The 18,269-nt window shown below is 37.6% G+C and overlaps 1 protein-coding gene across 2 annotated transcripts; it reads left to right on the top strand.

Annotated features, from left to right (window-relative positions):
* The first annotated feature begins 1,663 nt into the window (after window positions 1-1,663).
* On the top strand, window positions 1,664-17,567 carry LOC117403821 (T-cell surface glycoprotein CD8 beta chain-like). Of its 2 annotated transcripts, XM_058986177.1 has the most exons (7): window positions 1,664-1,761; window positions 6,413-6,766; window positions 8,236-8,328; window positions 8,861-8,953; window positions 10,062-10,095; window positions 11,878-11,937; window positions 14,843-17,567. In XM_058986177.1, the coding sequence occupies exons 1-6, from the start codon at window positions 1,716-1,718 to the stop codon at window positions 11,894-11,896; spliced, it is 639 nt and encodes a 212-aa protein (XP_058842160.1). In that variant the 5' UTR covers window positions 1,664-1,715; the 3' UTR covers window positions 11,897-11,937; window positions 14,843-17,567. The 2 variants fall into 2 exon arrangements, with proteins under 2 accessions (XP_058842160.1, XP_058842164.1); XM_058986181.1 differs by lacking the exon at window positions 10,062-10,095.
* The last annotated feature ends 702 nt before the right edge of the window (window positions 17,568-18,269 follow it).

The raw sequence follows: 18,269 nt of genomic DNA, 5'->3' as shown, positions 1-18,269 counted from the left end.
CACTTCTTTAATCCTGCCTACCTAAACTGCACAAAACATTTGAAACATTGCCCAGGTTACATACTGTATATAATGATTAGATAATGACTCATATTAAAAAAAAAAAAAAGGCATTTAACATGTACAACAAGTGTTTCCCTTTGAGTGTGTCTAGCAATACAAACTGTTTATAATCTGTTAATAACACAGTAATTACACAAGTAACTCAAGTCACATAAATACAGGTCTGAACTCCACTCAAACGGAACAGCTGATTAGTATAGCGAACATAATATCATTCAACACAGCTGACCAGTACACTTATCTAATATACTAATAGGTATATTTATACAGTATCATTTTTTGGCATAAGACACACAAACTAATGAATGACTTATTCTAGGATCTTATTCTGTCAAGTTGGTTCGTTTTGAACGTGGTTTGTTTCTCATCTTGTAACATTAACTCAGATTCCATCTCCATTCTCAAATTAGGAGCAAACTGCAGAGTGTTGGAAACACTTTGAAGTCAAGCCCATTGTTTTTCTGAGACTGCCTTCATCAATTAAATAAAGTGAATGTACATGAATGTAAATCCATTTGCTACCTCTAAATGTGTTAAATGTGATCCATTCGTTGTTAACTTTTTAAAACGAGTTCTATCAACTACTCTCTCCATCGACGACACCAACAAGTGACTGCAGATGAAGGCATCAGCACCAGTCTGTAAGGTGTCAATGTGTATCAAATGTTATTTAATCCATTCAGTTTATTTGATTTATTTATCTTTTTCATTTTAAATATGTCACAATTTAGTTTTGTTAACAGGGCCCATAGTTTCCATTCCATTACTCTTTGTGCTGCAACTACGAACGTGTAACTGGCTTCTCAAAGTGTTATTTTTGAAATGACATGATACAGCAGGGAAACGGTACTTTCACAGCTACACGTGTAATTGCAACATATCTTAAACCGTTGGGTAATGTGCCGTCTGTTTCTCAATAAACTGACGGTTTCACGTCTTGAGAAATGTCATTTGAGGTGCATGTACATGTTTTAAAGGTTCAGTATTCATTAAGCAACATGGATACAATAAGTTCAGCATGTGCACCCAGCACCTTGTGCTGAAACTGAAAAATAGAAGTATTTTTGTGGTCGCTCCTTTCAAGTTTTGAATCGCAACCAACAAACTCCAGCTGCAGGTCTGCAGAGAGAGTGAAGTTTGTTTCACCTCAGCATTCTCATATTAATGTGCAAATAGTTTTTTTTTCAATACTGGTATTTGTTTATTAATATATAACTAACAAGACCAATAATAATAATCATAATAATACAAATTATAATAATAACAGAATTACCTGCTATATAGAATTGATTCCACCACATAACAAAACAGACCACAGCATCCAATGTACATTCATTCTACACAGAGCTTGTGGAGAACCTTTTAGTTCACCAGATTTACCAAGCAGCTGTTCTGAAAGCTGCTTGGTAACTCTGGTGAACGATTGTATTTTTTTATCAGGTCTTCAGCGTTTTCTTCTAAACTCTGGCACTTGTATTAGTTTAACAATTTAAAGCAGTCAGAAGGTTCCTCGCCAGCAGAAATGCTGTCGTCTCTTCTGATTGGTCGAAGGTGACATGGTCTTGTCTCTAGAGGGGGGCTGTAGAGAGATACCAGCAATCGAACTCAGGAGAGAAGCAGCACAGTGATAATACTCCTTGAACACAACCAAGATGAGGCTCCTGGCTTGGCTTTGGGTGGCAGCTTCATGGGTGGCAGGTGAGGAGGTGTCTTTGCCATTTCCCCCATATTTATGATTTATTTATTTATTGACAGATCATCTAATACAGTAACTGGTTTGAACACACTTAATTTTAGGTGTTCCCTTTTTTCGATCAAGGCCTGGTAGTTTATATAGATGTAGTTAATACACTGTGTTTTCATTTTTATCATTGTTGGCTCCTGACTGTATAATCACTCCAGTGTAAGTGAAGAAGTTGAAATCATTCCTAGAGCTGGGGCAAACATTCGAATGTTTGAACAAACACTGCTTGACATTTGTTCAGTGGCAAAAATGAGTTCATATTTGTTCACATAGCAGAATTTTGAAATGCCTGTATGGAAAACATTTTATGCCGAGGAAAGCAATGCATAAACCACATCTAAAATAAACACCGGCAACACACATTCTACAGTACAAAAGAGTTGTTGTATTGCTTCTTAAATAGGTGATTTGAGAGGGTACTGGGGTTATTTTACTGTAAGTGTGCACAAATGATGTTTTGTTTTACAGCTGTAATTTGAATATTCAGTTCATATTTGCTTAATTTGTTTAAAAAACGTTAGTTGGGCCATGATAAAGAAATACAGGTAAGTTGTTATACTGCAGAGTAGTTTATATGTTTTTGTTATATTGTATTTAAATTAAAGAAACAACATGTACAGTTTTCAACACATACAGAAAGCAGAAAACATGATCTGCATACTAGAGAACTTTTAGTAAAAAATATGGTTTCTTCCTAACATGAAACCCCAAGTCATCATTTGGAGAGGCTTGGTTTAGAGTGTTCTTTCAAGGGATAGTGATTAACAGCAGCCATTTAAACGTACTGCACTAAATCATCGCTAATTCGAAACACACATGCCGAATCAGTCACACAACTATTTAAATAACATCACATCTGTATTAAAAAATAACCTGTCTGTAAAAAAATCATGATTTCTATTAGGAAGGCCTTGCATGAGTGTTTGCCTGTTGTTATTTGCCTGGCTGTAAAGACTGTAAACGCTCAGTTGTTTTACTAGTTCTATCAAACATGGTCTCCATCAACAACAACAACACCAACAGCAATGCCCTGTAGATTTCTGACTGATAGAAAGATGAACAAAACAATAAGATAGAGCACTACACATGTTGTCAGGAATGTCCTGAGAACTTAAAACCAGAACAGTATAGATGTCTCTATGCATGCACTGTGTATATGTATGCATGTATTTATGTTTGAGTAATTCATGATTTTTCTGTTTCTATATTAATCTATTTAAATTTATATTGCTTCAGTTCTTAAATATTAAACACATCAGAGGTTGTGAAACAAAAGTAAAAATGACAGCAGGAGTTGCCTTCTGGATTTCAATGTTGCTTCAGTAAGTAATTACCAGCTCATTATAAGTTTTATATAAAAAGGGGAGAAATTATTTATTGTAAGTTCCATTGATTACAGTATAACACTTGACAATTGAACATCATCAAACCTAACACAAATTCCTTGAGAACAGGAACAGCAAATACATCATGAATTCAAAATGAATTCAACAAGAGTTTTTAGAAGCAAATCGCAAGTTAGCTGATGTGTAATTACATCGTTATTGACAGGAAATGAAATAATGAGGCAGACAGAATTATTTTGTTGGTTACATCAATTAAAGAAACGCAATGAGACTGCATTACAGGTACACCACCCTGACTAAAGAAAACTAAATCACGAGGAGTGTTCATCTTAGATTAACTCACACGTTAATCAAGAAATAAAATAGAAATATGAGAATGAGATTCAAAACAAGAGCATGATCATCCTGAGCCAGAAAAACCCATCTCATTGTGTAAGAGCAGGGCGACGAAGCTGTCAGCATTATTTATTAAACTGAAGCCACATTTCCGAGAAGGTCCTTGCAGACAGACAGCAGCAATCACAAGTGGAAACGTTACACCGGGAGGCTGTTTAATGTGCATTGTTTTGTAAAGCGCTTCAAGATTATTGCCCATCAGCATCATTGCTCCAGATTTTTTCATTTGTATTTTTATTTTATTTTTTTGCATGTTTTTTTTTCTTCAGAAAGGAAGAACAGACCTTATTAATTTACTAAATCAAAACATCAGAAAAATTATACATTTAGAGTCTTGTATTTCTTATGAATTTGTTTCTTATTTGTTATATAATTATATATATATATATATATATATATATATATATATATATATATATATATATATATATATATATATATATATTTATTTTTGTTAATGACAATTTGCTTTGAGACTCTGGCCATTCTAAAACATATACTCCATACTCATAACTTTTTTTTTTACAAACTGAATCAAATGCAATTGAGTGTATATGTTACGGTAAGCCAGAAACTGGTAAATCTGAAGTTGTAGTGGTAACTATCAACATTTACCAGGTACGGTGGCAAGTGTCCAGAATTAGGAAGAATGATATTGCTTTTTGGACATTTACCGGAAGCTTATTGATAAAGGCACTTGGTTATTCTTGAGATTTAACAGTACATGTCTGAAGTAAAGCGCTATCATGTAGATTAACCACTTTACTTGGTAAATGCCAACATTTCCCAGTAAATCTGAAGATATTCTGTCTTTTACTGTAACATATACATGGTGTATGATGTGTCAGACCCGTACAATACAAAGAACTGTACAGTGTTTTGTGACTTTTGTACATGAAAGGCACTATATAAATTAAAGATTATTGTTATATTATTATTAGCAGTAGTAGTATGTATACTCAACCACAGTATAAATACTGGGCATTAGACAGCTAGAGATCCGGTAATACAGTTTATGCAACAAATGCTATAGCATTGAATGACTTTTTCGTATTCCACAAACCTGAGCCCTTTTTTTTTTATCATAACTCATTTTGGAACCTGTTTTGCATTCATTCAAGTCCAATGATGGAATTGCATTGTGCCAAATTACTGCAGGTTGCTAATGCGGATCCTGAATTGAAGGAAAGCAATTCTCCGAATTCAACCTCAGTGCCACAGTTAATGACAACACTTTAATGTGTGAATGTGAGTAATCACATTCACAGGACTGAGGGATATGGAAGGCCATCCGGGTCAAAAACGCATTATTTACAACGTGTTTCAAATATTTAGTACAGGTATTGATTTGGACCAATCAGAATACATAAAATACTTAAAAATAATTTCAGACATGAAATGCACTTTAAAAAATCAAGAACAAGGAAAATTGCAAATCAGATTGTGAGACATTTTCTTATGCGGTGCAAATATAGATTTGCTGAGTGCTGCCGACTTCTTGAGACAGACAGTGTTGACCGTGACACAGTTCAGTTTGTATTAACAATGTACACAATCGTGTTTTTTTTCCTAATTATATTTATTTCAGTTTTACACTAAATATTGAGTTACCGTAGCTAATATTAGAATTAATGTCAGATCTTTCAACACTTGTTTAAAATGACATATTAGTTACAGTGGGGTTCCCACTGAATTAAAGTGATTTTTGAGGCTCTGCTCGTCTCGGAGGGTCCTGGTCTATCCATCTTTCACTAGACTTTACCCAATGCCAAGTCCATATACCGCCACGAGCTGGGTGGGAATGGCAGATGTAAGGCGACTTTTAATTGGATCATTTATTACACATACTATTTTCTTTAAATTCATTGGTTCTCATTTCATTTTCAGTGATCCGATTGGCCAAATTAGGATGTTTAATAATTAGAATTACAACATGTACTAAATTCAAATTAGAATGTGTACTAAATATTTTAAAACATGTACTAAATAATGTGTTTTTAACCCGGACGGCCTTCCATAGACAGATGACACGTTTCAGCAATAAGATACACAAGTTGTTGTTTATCGCAAGGCAAAGCCAAGTACCGCAACCACTTAGCTGTGTGGTAATTACACAACAATGCACATCTTCAGCTTTCTTATTGTTCATATAAAATGGATCGTTCCAGAACAAAGAAAAGCTTAGCGATAAAGCGAAGCAGAAGCAACCACTTGAAATGATGCTCACCCAAACCGTTTTAACAGGCCCCACTCATTTGTTCTTTTATTTAAACTGTTCTTTACTTTTCTTTGACTTTATCTGAGCTACAGTAAGTGGGAAGAAATCTTTATTTTTTGAAAATGAAATTGTCTTTTTATTCATGAAGCTTCTATTTAGATGTTCTTCTCTCTTTCAAATTGAGCTTCTTAAACAAAAATAGATTGTAAACAATGACATTTGGTAGAAGGGAGGATTTATTTTAGGGCAGTATATATTTTGTCAGCAGGAGGAAAGTTTTTTGTATTATTACCTTTTGTTTTTAGGTAGGGAAGAGTTTTTAACATGCAAGTGAGTGACTAGACAAAATGGAATGGAACCTGTGCCATTAATGGAATGGAACCTGTGCCATTAATGGAATGGAACCTGTGTCATTAATGGAATGGAACCTGTGCCATTAATGGAATGGAACCTGTGCCATTAATGGAATGGAACCTGTGTCATTAATGGAATGGAACCTGTGCCATTAATGGAATGGAACCTGTGCCATTAATGGAATGGAACCTGTGCCATTAATGGAATGGAACCTGTGCCATTAATGGAACTGGGAGGTAAAAGTTTCTGATGAAATATTTTCATTTGTATTTTCTGTATTTCTCCTAACAGCCGCCAGTAGTTTAATCCTGACTCAGATCCCAAACTCTGTAATTGTGCCAGAAAACAACTCTGTTTCCATTAGTTGCAAAGGGGAAGCACAAAACAACCAAAAGGCAGTTTTCTGGTACCGGCAGACCAACGGAACAACCGACTTTCAGTTCCTCATGCATACAAGCACCATCGGCAGAGAAACGCATGCGAAAGGCATAGAGCAACGGTTCAAAACTACTCTGAGATCCGGACCCGAACTCTGCATCTTGAAGATCAGTATGCTCAAGAAAGAAGACAGCGGGATGTATTACTGCACTGTCTTGCATGATGGGATTTACACAGCGGCCAGAGGAACCAACCTGACAGTAGGAGGTGAGCATAAGCAGGTTGTAGATCAGTCTGGTGGACGAGGATCCTGGAATATCAGGAGTGTCTGCAGACAAACTGAACCTCTCTAAGGGTCGGGGTCCATACCTTTCAGCTTTAGGTTGCTGTTTGCTTTCGGTAGTGCCCTGAGCTTCTACTGTGTGCTTCTGGGTTGGAAATGCTGTGAATGTATGCATATGATCAGAGCTGTGCGCGTGCTTGTGCTGTTTCCATGTACATATTGCTAAAATATTCCTCATCAGATGACAGTCACCTAGCCTGAGGGCATATGGTAATTATTACAGTGTGACTGCAATATAAATCATGTATCTAGATTTGAAGTGTATGAATTACTGTACTAGTTATACTGTACTGTCTCTGCTGGTGTTTACTGTCAGTAAGTACTGTTCTGGAGAACAGTAACCACTTCAACTCTAAGAAACCCCAAATAAACACATTTCAGCATTAAACAGTCACAATGAATGAAGAGCTTTAAGCTTTTACGAAATTACAGTTTTATAAAGAGTCAGGAGATGGACCAAAAAAAATACAAAATACACGAATCGGCTCTCAAATAGGATGTTTTATTAGGACAGGTTACTGACCATTCGAGTAACGTCTCCAATTCTCCAATTCTGACAGGGAAATGATGGGTTGCAAGTGTGTTGACTCGAAATGTGTGCCTCTCACTATGTTCATGCCATGTTTCTTTGTAATAAGTAATGCTGATCGCATGTATAAGGCATGCATTCATGCACGAATGAACACTTCTCAGGATCTGCTCATTCTTGCAAAATGCATGCCTTATACATGTGATCAGCATCATCTGTTACAAAGGAACATGGAATGAATCCGGGTAACGAAATCCAGGGAGAATGAAAAACTCAGAGGAAGTATATTCAAGTGCTATTCCTGTGGTATTAGGTCAGAATTCATTATAAATTTGTAGTCATTATTTTAAAGTGTTGCCATAGCATTAAATATGATTTACAAAGTTGATGATTCTTTAGTTTGTTCATCACGGTTTACAAGCAAACAAATGCTAAATAATGAAATGATGCAATGGTAGCCCCTCCAGTCCTTATAGAACGTGTCTGTTCATTCTCATACAGACCTCTGCTGTCTTTCAGTTCTAGTAATACGAAACGCGATACTTGTTTCAACCGGCTTTCATCAAAAGGAAATGTTGTCTCTTGTGGTCCCTTTAGTTTTAGACTTCCGCATCGAAGGCTTGTAAACAAGAACTCAATGATTTCTACACAAGTGTGGGCATTGAGCTTTAACTGTGTTCTGTTCAAACCCAGGGAAGCAACCCATGTTAATATGCACACAATCTTCTGCTACAGGTACTGACACGGTCCTTGTCTTGGTCGGTTTCATTGTTGCACTAAAGATGTTGACAAATACCAGTAAAGCATCCTGTCTAGTTTTATAACTACGTTTGTGTATTTTTCAATATTTGTATTCCTTTTCAGAGCTTCCTCCACCTCCACCCCCAACCACTAAGCCCACGAAGCCAAAGCCAAAAAAACCCTGCCACTGTTCCAGTGGGATTCTAAAGACAAAGGGTAAACTTGGTTACTCCAGATTCCTTTTTCACCGTACTATTTTCATAGATCTTCATTTTAATTTGAAGGATGTTCCAAGACCAAGAGTGGGCAAGGTGACCAAATTACTTCCTTCCCAAAGTGCACTTCTGATTATTCTGAAATCTTAAAGCACAAGTTAGTTATTGTCTTCCTGGCATTATTCGTTTCAATGTTTGCATCCTTCCAGCCTTCTAGGACATGCCTGATTAAACGTAACACTGTAGTTTTTGTATCCCTACCAACTCGACCTTTAAAAGCAGAATAACATTTGAATTTACATTGCATAGCTTTGCAGGCTAACAGAGAGAGAAAGAGATTGGTCTGTAGTTATTAAGAACTTTGTAGACCTTATTACTTAAAACCCAAACGACCCTGGCTGCAGAGGCAGGCGAGGACACTCATTCTTACACAAGCTCCTCAAGGGTTGCGGACAGATGGAATGAAGCTGGTCCTGTGTTGCACTGGGTTGAAGTCGCTGTGCTTGTAACAGGTTCTCGATTGTTTCTTGCAGGCTTCTCCTGTGGCTCTCTGGTTTTGGGGCCCCTGGCTGCAGGTGCCGCCGCCCTGCTTGTTGCTGTGGTCAGCACCCTGTACTATTTTAGCAGTAAGTGCTGTTATTACTGGACCAGATACATGCATCTGGATCTGCTTAAGCCTTCATGCAGTTTGCTTTGATGCTTATCCCTACTGGTGACTGTGATTTAACACAGTCCGTTAGGGACAAGGGGCATTGCTTGTAATGAAAATAGCAATTAATAAAGTTCATTGATATATAATGAATCCTAAATTGCATGTATTTAACACACTCACACACACATGTAATTGCTAAGCGGATTCAGATGTTTCATTTTGGTTTAAACATGCATACAGTGTAAAAAACAGAACTTTGTTTAAAAGGATACATTTTATACATAAATGACAGCTAATTAGTCCAAGTTCTTCCCTTTCAAATGAGTCGTTGACGATCACTCAGACTTGTACAACCGGAGAAATGATGTTTGAAGTGGCGAGTGTGAATGAAACTGCAGTGAACAGAGATGAAATGATGGCTACCATGTATGGAGTAACAAGTGTAAAAAAAGCACTAATGTTTTCTCCCAGATTTAATGTAAATCGTGTATTTTTTGCTAGATTTAACCAAAAAAGTTCAGATTTAGAAAAATACATAAATGTCAACAAACACATTCTTAAAAGTCGGAGTGTGACGGCATACAATGCCAAATCAAACGCGTCAGTGTGCGTGGGCTTGCATGTCAGCTTCACACTGAGCTGGTAAAATGGTTTTCTTTTTGTGAAAACCCAGATTTGTTTTTTCAGATAATATTTTTTACATTTAATTGCTGAATGATAATGTTTTTCAGATGTATCTGTTAGGTAAATGTTGAATTGCCAATTTTTATAAAAAATATTTAAGTTACATGTATTTTTTCACAGATTTATTTCTTAGAAATGTTGGCTAAATGTTGACTTGCCAAGTGTTAAAAAAAAAAAATTAAATTCCCGGATTTATTTGTTAGAAACCCAGATTTAACATGTCAGCTAAATGTTCACTCGCTAAGTGTAAACAAAAAAAAGATTTATAGATGTTAAATGTTTAATTTGTGATACGCGTATGTATTTCGCTAAATCTGGACTTTTGTAGTTGTAGGAGTTGTAGGCATTATGAAGTAAAAAGCTTGTATGTAAACTCTCGTGTTAATCTTTGTACCCAGGGCTGCCCAAGAAGTGTCGTCACAGAATGATAAAGTGAGTAATGAGCACAGCTCTCTCTGTCACTATGCACTAATGGCGATTTAGAATCTAGCCCTACAGTATATATTTGTGACTATAAATAGTTATGTTTGAAATCATGTTTTTATTTTGTAATTGTTTTTTTGCTAGAAAGGGTAAATCTCTTTCTAAGTCTTCTGGCAGATGTGTGAAAGAAAAATAAAGAGCAGGCTGAGGAGGAAAGAAAAAGAAAGAGCAGGCTGAGGAGGAAAGAAACAGAAAGAGCAGGCTGAGGAAAAAAAAGAAAGAGCAGGCTGAGGAAAGAAAAAGAAAGAGCAGGCTGAGGAGGAAAGAAAAAGAAAGAGCAGGCTGAGGAAAGAAAAAGAAAGAGCAGGCTGAGGAGGAAAGAAAAAGAAAGAGCAGGCTGAGGAAAGAAAAAGAAAGAGCAGGCTGAGGAGGAAAGAAACAGAAAGAGCAGGCTGAGGAGAAAGGAAAAAGAAAGAGCAGACTGAGGAAAGAAAAAGAAAGAGCAGGCTGAGGAAAGGAAAAGAAAGAGCAGGCTGAGGAGGAAAGAAAGAGCAGGCTGAGGAGAAAAGAAAAAGAAAGAGCAGGCTGAGGAGGAAAGAAAAAGAAAGAGCAGGCTGAGGAAAGAAAAAGAAAGAGCAGGCTGAGGAGGAAAGAAAAAGAAAGAACAGGCTGAGGAGAAAAGAAAAAGAAAGAGCAGGCTGAGGAAAGAAAAAGAAAGAGCAGGCTGAGGAGGAAAGAAAAAGAAAGAGCAGGCTGAGGAAAGAAAAAGAAAGAGCAGGCTGAGGAAATAAAAAGAAAGAGCAGGCCGAGGAAAGAAAAAGAAAGAGCAGGCTGAGGAGGAAAGAAAGAGCAGGCTGAGGAAAGAAAAAGAAAGAGCAGGCTGAGGAAAGAAAAAGAAAGAGCAGGCTGAGGAAATAAAAAGAAAGAGCAGGCCGAGGAGGAAAGAAAAAGAAAGAGCAGGCTGAGGAGGAAAGAAAGAGCAGGCTGAGGAAAGAAAAAGAAAGAGCAGGCTGAGGAGGAAAGAAAAAGAAAGAGCAGACTGAGGAAAGAAAAAGAAAGAGCAGGCTGAGGAAAGAAAAAGAAAGAGCAGGCTGAGGAGGAAAGAAAAAGAAAGAGCAGGCTGAGGAAAGAAAAAGAAAGAGCAGGCTGAGGACAGAAAAAGAAAGGGCAGGCTGAGGAGGAAAGAAAGAAAGAGCAGGCTGAGGAGGAAAGCCAATTGACCTGATAACCCAGCTGTAGCAGCACTATGGAAACACTACTGGGTCAGGAGCTCAGCTTACTCAGTCCTATCAAGGGTCGAACCCCAGACAAACCTGCAGCACATCACCTGCCAAAGGGGGCTGCACCAAATACAAGGCAGCACACTGACAAGAGAGAGCAGACACCTGACTGATGAGTAAATTATACTAAAACAACCAGCTGTTTGACTGGCAGTCAGAAAAAAAATAAAATCAGAAAATGCAGTTCATGCACACGTATAGCGTTTCGTTGTAACTGTATTGCAGTGTTATATATACCCCCCCCCCCCCCCCCCTTATAAGGCAGCCCTTTATGCTGTGGAACAGGTTATAAGGCGGTACCGGTCATGACTTCCATTTGCCTCATAATGCCATTACACTAACACTAGTATTCTCTTATAAGGCAAAGAGCCTGGTCTCTTAACTATGGCTCCCCACTACAGCGTTATCAAGGGGAGCACTGTGTGTTAGGTTTTGCATCATTTCCTCATTCCTGTTGATGATAACATGGTCTGCTAGTTTATTCATGTGGTTTTTTTTTTATTTTAAACAGGAAAAAGCTGTTGCATTGAAACGTCTCTTTACTAGGGGTTCCTGGGGGCCATCAATCAAGGCAAGTGTGAGCTTTTTAATTCATACCGTTATCTGCATAATATAAAGTAGTTAAAATATGTTTTTACATACGTTATATTGCACTGCAGATACTGAGGTCAGCAATGCACAGAAAGTATAACAACCTTCCAATTCAATGCATGTAAAGTTAAAGCAGAAACATGTTACATGTATTTGATGGTACTGCATTGTAAAGAAAACAGTTACATGTTGGGTTTTTTTAAATTCCGGAAACATGAAACAGTCCCCTCGCCTCGTCTCAGAGATGTTCAGTTAGAACCACACGCAGTACAGAACAGAAGTTACAACACTGGGATTTTAATGGGATTTTTTTCATTTACTTATTTTTTCTGGCTCAAATTTATGAAAATGGCAAATATTACAAAACAAACAAACAAACAAAAAAACACCAGGTCAGAACAAAGTAAAACGAAAATGCGCTCCCTCTTTGCAACACCGCACCGTGAATAACACATACCAGAAACTGTTACTTACTGTAAAGAGAGAGAGAGCAGATGGGATTAGTGTTGTTGCTGTTGTTGTTTTTAAATTCAATTTCTGGTAACTATATTGCACAATTTACATTTAAACATATGTGACAATATGTATTGTAGCGATCTCGGTTAACGCAGGCAGGCGCATCACACAGGACGAGGCAATCCACACACAGCAGACAGAGGGCGGGCGCGAAACCGGGACCTCTCACGCCGATACCGTGTTACAGGCTTATTCTCACCCTGTCACACCAAATCTCACCACCGTGAGAATTAGCCAAGGCTAAAACTCACCACCGGGAGAATCAGCCTAGGCTAAAACTCACCACCGTGAGAATTAGCCTAGGCTAAAACTCACCCCCATGAGAATTATTAGCCTAGGCTAATTCTCACCCCGGGTGAGTTCTGTCCCAGGCTAATCCTCACCCTGTCAGGCCAATTCTCACCCCCAGGGCTGTGAAGGATTATTGAGATTTTAGCAATCAGATTACTTGTATTACTTGTATTGTAACACTTGAAATGTATTTGTTTACGATTGTAAGTCGCCCTGGATAAGGGCGTCTGCTAAGAAATAAATAATAATAATAATAATAATAATAATAATAATAATAATAATAATAATAATAATAATAATAATAATAAAAAGAAAGACAAGAAGATATGTGTCCTTAGTGTGATTTAACCTCTTTGTTACAGTAATTAAATTAAGATTTATTATTTTTATTATTTTAATTGAATTTACTTAGTATCCTTAATTTTAGTCACAGAGTGAGATTCACGTTTGTATGTGTGTGTGTGTGTGTGTGTGTGTGTGTGTGTGTGTGTGTGTGTGATTTGTTTTATTGATAGTTACATTTAAATTTTTATATTTTAATAAGTAGTACATTTAATATATGTACAGCTAATTTTATACAAGTTATTTAAAGTGAGGTGTACACTGGTCAGAAACTTCTTTTTATATGGTCATTTTATAATGAAAGAAAGTGATCCACTCCATATTTCATTTTGAATAAAAAGTTATTATCTTTATTTTTGAAAACATTGCTGTTTATATTATATGAAAAACCTTGCAGTGGCAGAGACACCTGATTATACATTATATATAATTATATATATAATCTACATGTTGTCCAGGCTTGCTCTATGAAACATTTTTGTTCTATTATTGTTCTCACTATTATTGTTCAATAAACGTTGCTTATTTTGTCTTTTCATCTTTTTCAGTACATTCACAAATATATGTCCTACTGCTGCTTCGCTTAGATTAGTTATCGTACAATGAAAACGATTATGCTATGTACAGAGTACTGGGGTGAGAATTGCATGGAAGGTGTTCTGGAGGGAATTCGAGATGAATGGTGTAACACCAGCTCCTTTGCAAGGAGCGTATATCAGGTTTATGTCTTTGTGTGTGATTACGTCACCTACCAGCCCTGCTGCTGCCTTCCCCTGTGCATGCTACAGTATTATAATTGATTCATGGCATGATTAAAATCAATCTAAATATATAGCATTATTATTATTATTATTATTATTATTATTATTATTATTATTATTATTTTGCTTCATATACTGTGCTCTGTACCATGGAGGCTTGATCGTGTATTTGTATTTTATTATTAGTAGCACACAAATGGAACAAAGCCTGGTGATTTTGGTAAACACACTTCCAATAGAATGAAGGGGGGTTCGCTGTAGACCTCAAACTACCTCACTGCATAATATTCAGATCAACAGGTTGCATTTTTTATTTCATTTTTTTAAACATATAATTTAATATTAAATATGCATTACAATTGTTTTGAATTAATTAAAAGAAACTGCCAAAAAGATCCAATTAAAACATGAATTTAAGGGGAGTTTGTACCCCTTCAATTATAACTACCTTTAGGGAATGTAAACAAACTGGACTGTCAACTGTTTTCTTACACACAGAAGTCCAAACTCAAATAATGTAATGAACAGGCACCAAGGGTTTGTATTTTCAGCGTAAAGACCAGGTCTTTCTTTCTGTTTGTTTATCATGCAAGGAGATTATATGCCAGAACAGTTATTTTGTTTGAAGTGATGGTTCTTATTCACAGCAGTTTCATTTAAAGAATGTTTTGTTTTGTTCTCTTTGTAGAAAGGCCGTGGTGTAAACACATTGTATCCGTGTTTAGAAGCTTTGTGAATCCAGCCATGCTATTACATGCATGATACATTATTACAGACAGTTTGGGCTGGATTCTCAAAGAGGCTTGGCAGATAGTCTATTATTATTATTATTATTATTATTATTATTATTATTAATTGTATTTGGTGTTTACAAAAAAGATTTGCTCGTGAGGATTTGGTGTAAATAGCTATGAGAATCTAGCCCATTAGTTCATATATATATTCATTTTATTTTTGATATTTTTTTCTCTCCAGGGCCCCCTTGTTTGTCATCCTGTGAGACAGGAGTACATGATATGAATGAATGAATGAATGTTGGGAACTCTGCAACAGAAAACTTCACAAGACTTTCATAAAATCTTGAAATGCATACTGATAGTTCAAAGAAATTATACAAATGGTAACAATTTACTGTGTGTCTTTAACTGCACTGTAATAACACAGCAATGACACATGCTGTAGTCATGTAGTTACGATGCACCGTTCAATTACAGTGTATTTACTGAAGCTGTTGTGTTTTAACCAAGAGGTTTCCCGGTAATTACATTGTAGTTAGAGGCGTTTACTGTAAAGTGTTATCTCATCAATAATTCATGTCATTTCCATGGCTTGTCCTTGCTTCATGTGTGGGTATTTGCATTTGAAAACAGGGCTGTGATGAGTTAACAGAGTGCAGTCTGAGCCTCACCCCAGCATAGAGAGCTTCATTAATACCACTCTCTCTTCACTGCCTATACCCGCTGTAGCTTCATTAATACCACTCTCTCTCTCTTCACTGCCTGTACCCGCTGTAGCTTCATTAATACCACTCTCTCTCTCTTCACTGCCTGTACCCGCTGTAGCTTCATTAATACCACTCTCTCTCTCTTCACTGCCTGTACCCGCTGTAGCTTCATTAATACCACTCTCTCTTCTTCACTGCCTGTACCCGCTGTAGCTTCATTAATACCACTCTCTCTTCACTGCCTATACCCGCTGTAGCTTCATTAATACCACTCTCTCTTCACTGCCTGTACCCGCTGTAGCTTCATTAATACCACTCTCTCTTCACTGCCTGTACCCGCTGTAGCTTCATTAATACCACTCTCTCTTCACTGCCTGTACTCGCTGTAGCTTCATTAATACCACTCTCTCTTCACTGCCTGTACCCGCTGTAGCTTCATTAATACCACTCTCTCTTCACTGCCTGTACCCGCTGTAGCTTCATTAATACCACTCTCTCTTCACTGCCTGTACCCGCTGTAGCTTCATTAATACCACTCTCTCTTCTTCACTGCCTGTACCCGCTGTAGCTTCATTAATACCACTCTCTCTTCACTGCCTGTACCCGCTGTAGCTTCATTAATACCACTCTCTCTTCACTGCCTGTACCCGCTGTAGCTTCATTAATACCACTCTCTCTTCACTGCCTGTACCCGCTGTAGCTTCATTAATACCACTCTCTCTTCTTCACTGCCTGTACCCGCTGTAGCTTCATTAATACCACTCTCTCTTCACTGCCTGTACCCGCTGTAGCTTCATTAATACCACTGTCTCTTCTTCACTGCTTGTACCCGCTGTAGCTTCATTAATACCACTCTCTCTTCACTGCCTGTACCCGCTGTAGCTTCATTAATACCACTCTCTCTTCACTGCCTGTACCCGCTGTAGCTTCATGAATACCACTCTCTCTTCACTGCCTGTACCCGCTGTAGCTTCATTAATACCACTCTCTCTTCTTCACTGCCTGTACCCGCTGTAGCTTCATGAATACCACTCTCTCTTCACTGCCTGTACCCGCTGTAGCTTCATTAATACCACTCTCTCTTCTTCACTGCCTGTACCCGCTGTAGCTTCATTAATACCACTCTCTCTTCACTGCCTATACCCGCTGTAGCTTCATTAATACCACTCTCTCTTCTTCACTGCCTATACCCGCTGTAGCTTCATTAATACCACTCTCTCTTCACTGCCTATACCCGCTGTAGCTTCATTAATACCACTCTCTCTTCACTGCCTGTACCCGCTGTAGCTTCATTAATACCACTCTCTCTCTCTTCACTGCCTGTACCCGCTGTAGCTTCATTAATACCACTCTCTCTTCTTCACTGCCTGTACCCGCTGTAGCTTCATTAATACCACTCTCTCTTCACTGCCTATACCCGCTGTAGCTTCATTAATACCACTCTCTCTTCACTGCCTATACCCGCTGTAGCTTCATTAATACCACTCTCTCTTCACTGCCTATACCCGCTGTAGCTTCATTAATACCACTCTCTCTTCACTGCCTGTACCCGCTGTAGCTTCATTAATACCACTCTCTCTTCACTGCCTGTACCCGCTGTAGCTTCATTAATACCACTCTCTCTTCACTGCCTGTACCCGCTGTAGCTTCATTAATACCACTCTCTCTTCACTGCCTGTACCCGCTGTAGCTTCATTAATACCACTCTCTCTTCACTGCCTGTACCCGCTGTAGCTTCATTAATACCACTCTCTCTCTTCACTGCCTGTACCCGCTGTAGCTTCATTAATACCACTCTCTCTTCTTCACTGTAGTTGCCCCCCAAATATAGTGATTGGGACTCCTATTTCAGCACAATCGTGACGCTTCATTGTAGAGTCCCTTGGCTTTTTTTTTAAATTCATAACATGATAATGCATTACAGCATTGTAAAAAAAGGCTTACAACACATTCAGTAAAACTTTACACCAGTAATGTATAACAAACTGATCTTCCTTGTTAATAATCTGAACGTATTAATAACACATGTCTTCATTTGAGCAAGTCCTTAAACTAAAGTGTGGCCTTTAAAAATACTCTTTATTGCTTTCCTTTTACCAGCCTATGCGTAACATTCCAATCTATAAACAACCTGCTACTACCAATGATTTTCAGAAAATGTGCATTTCTTTATTTTCCTACTTGTAAATATTTTCAGAAAATGATACTTTTAAAAGTGTTTTTTCTTTAATAAATAAATAAATACATGTTTTGAAATGCTTTTTTATTTATTTTTGTTACCGTTTTTCCTCTCCCTTGAATGTATTTCTGATTTGCTAGCAGAATGGTGTTTTCTGTTTCAGGTGCACACAAGTCTGACATGCTTTGTGTTTCTGATATGATCAGCCTTGCTGTATTGTCCTGTGTGAGTGTGTCGCATCGCTGTGTATTTAATCCATGAAGCAATGGCTAAGATCCCTGGTTCGTTCCATCAGAACCCTATTCAAAGATAGCATGCACAAATCTAATCAACTTTAGGGTGGTTCAGTCTAGTGAATGGAAGGCTCTCATTCTTTGTGTTTAGTTTATAAGGTGTACACTGGAAATGCTCCAAGTCGAAGCTGAGATGGGATGCCTTCTCCTTTCCAATGTCTGAAAGAGGCACATGTGGAAACAACTGCCGAAACTTAGGACTGTTTTAAGGAATTTAATGTTAGGGTTTTTTTAAAGCCTATTTTGATTTATAAAATCTAAATCGGGTTCACAAAACCCATTGATAATTGTTTTAGTAAAGATAAGAAGTTCATTATCAGCTTTCAAGCGCTATTTACCCTAAGAGAATGTTTACAAACACTCTTCAAAGCAGGCCTTAAAACACTTCTTGAAGTTTTATGATTTGGGTCCTTTAGTTTCTTTATAGTTGTATAATTGTAGAATTTTACACAGCACACGGTATGAAGTCAGTGGCTGTGCCACAGA

This window comes from Acipenser ruthenus, chromosome 2 (genome assembly GCF_902713425.1).
Source record: "Acipenser ruthenus chromosome 2, fAciRut3.2 maternal haplotype, whole genome shotgun sequence".
NCBI lineage: Eukaryota > Metazoa > Chordata > Actinopteri > Acipenseriformes > Acipenseridae > Acipenser > Acipenser ruthenus.
The sequence above is the reverse complement of the archived record's forward strand: the minus strand, read 5'-3'. Positions and strand labels throughout refer to the sequence as shown.

Coding starts and splice junctions, on each gene's coding strand:
- LOC117403821 (XM_058986177.1), top strand. CDS start 1,716: ATGAGGCTCCTGGCTTGGCTTTGGGTGGCAGCTTCATGGGTGGCAG. Junction 1,762..6,412: donor GGCAGCTTCATGGGTGGCAG/GTGAGGAGGTGT, acceptor TTCTCCTAACAG/CCGCCAGTAGTTTAATCCTG. Junction 8,329..8,860: donor TGGGATTCTAAAGACAAAGG/GTAAACTTGGTT, acceptor TGTTTCTTGCAG/GCTTCTCCTGTGGCTCTCTG.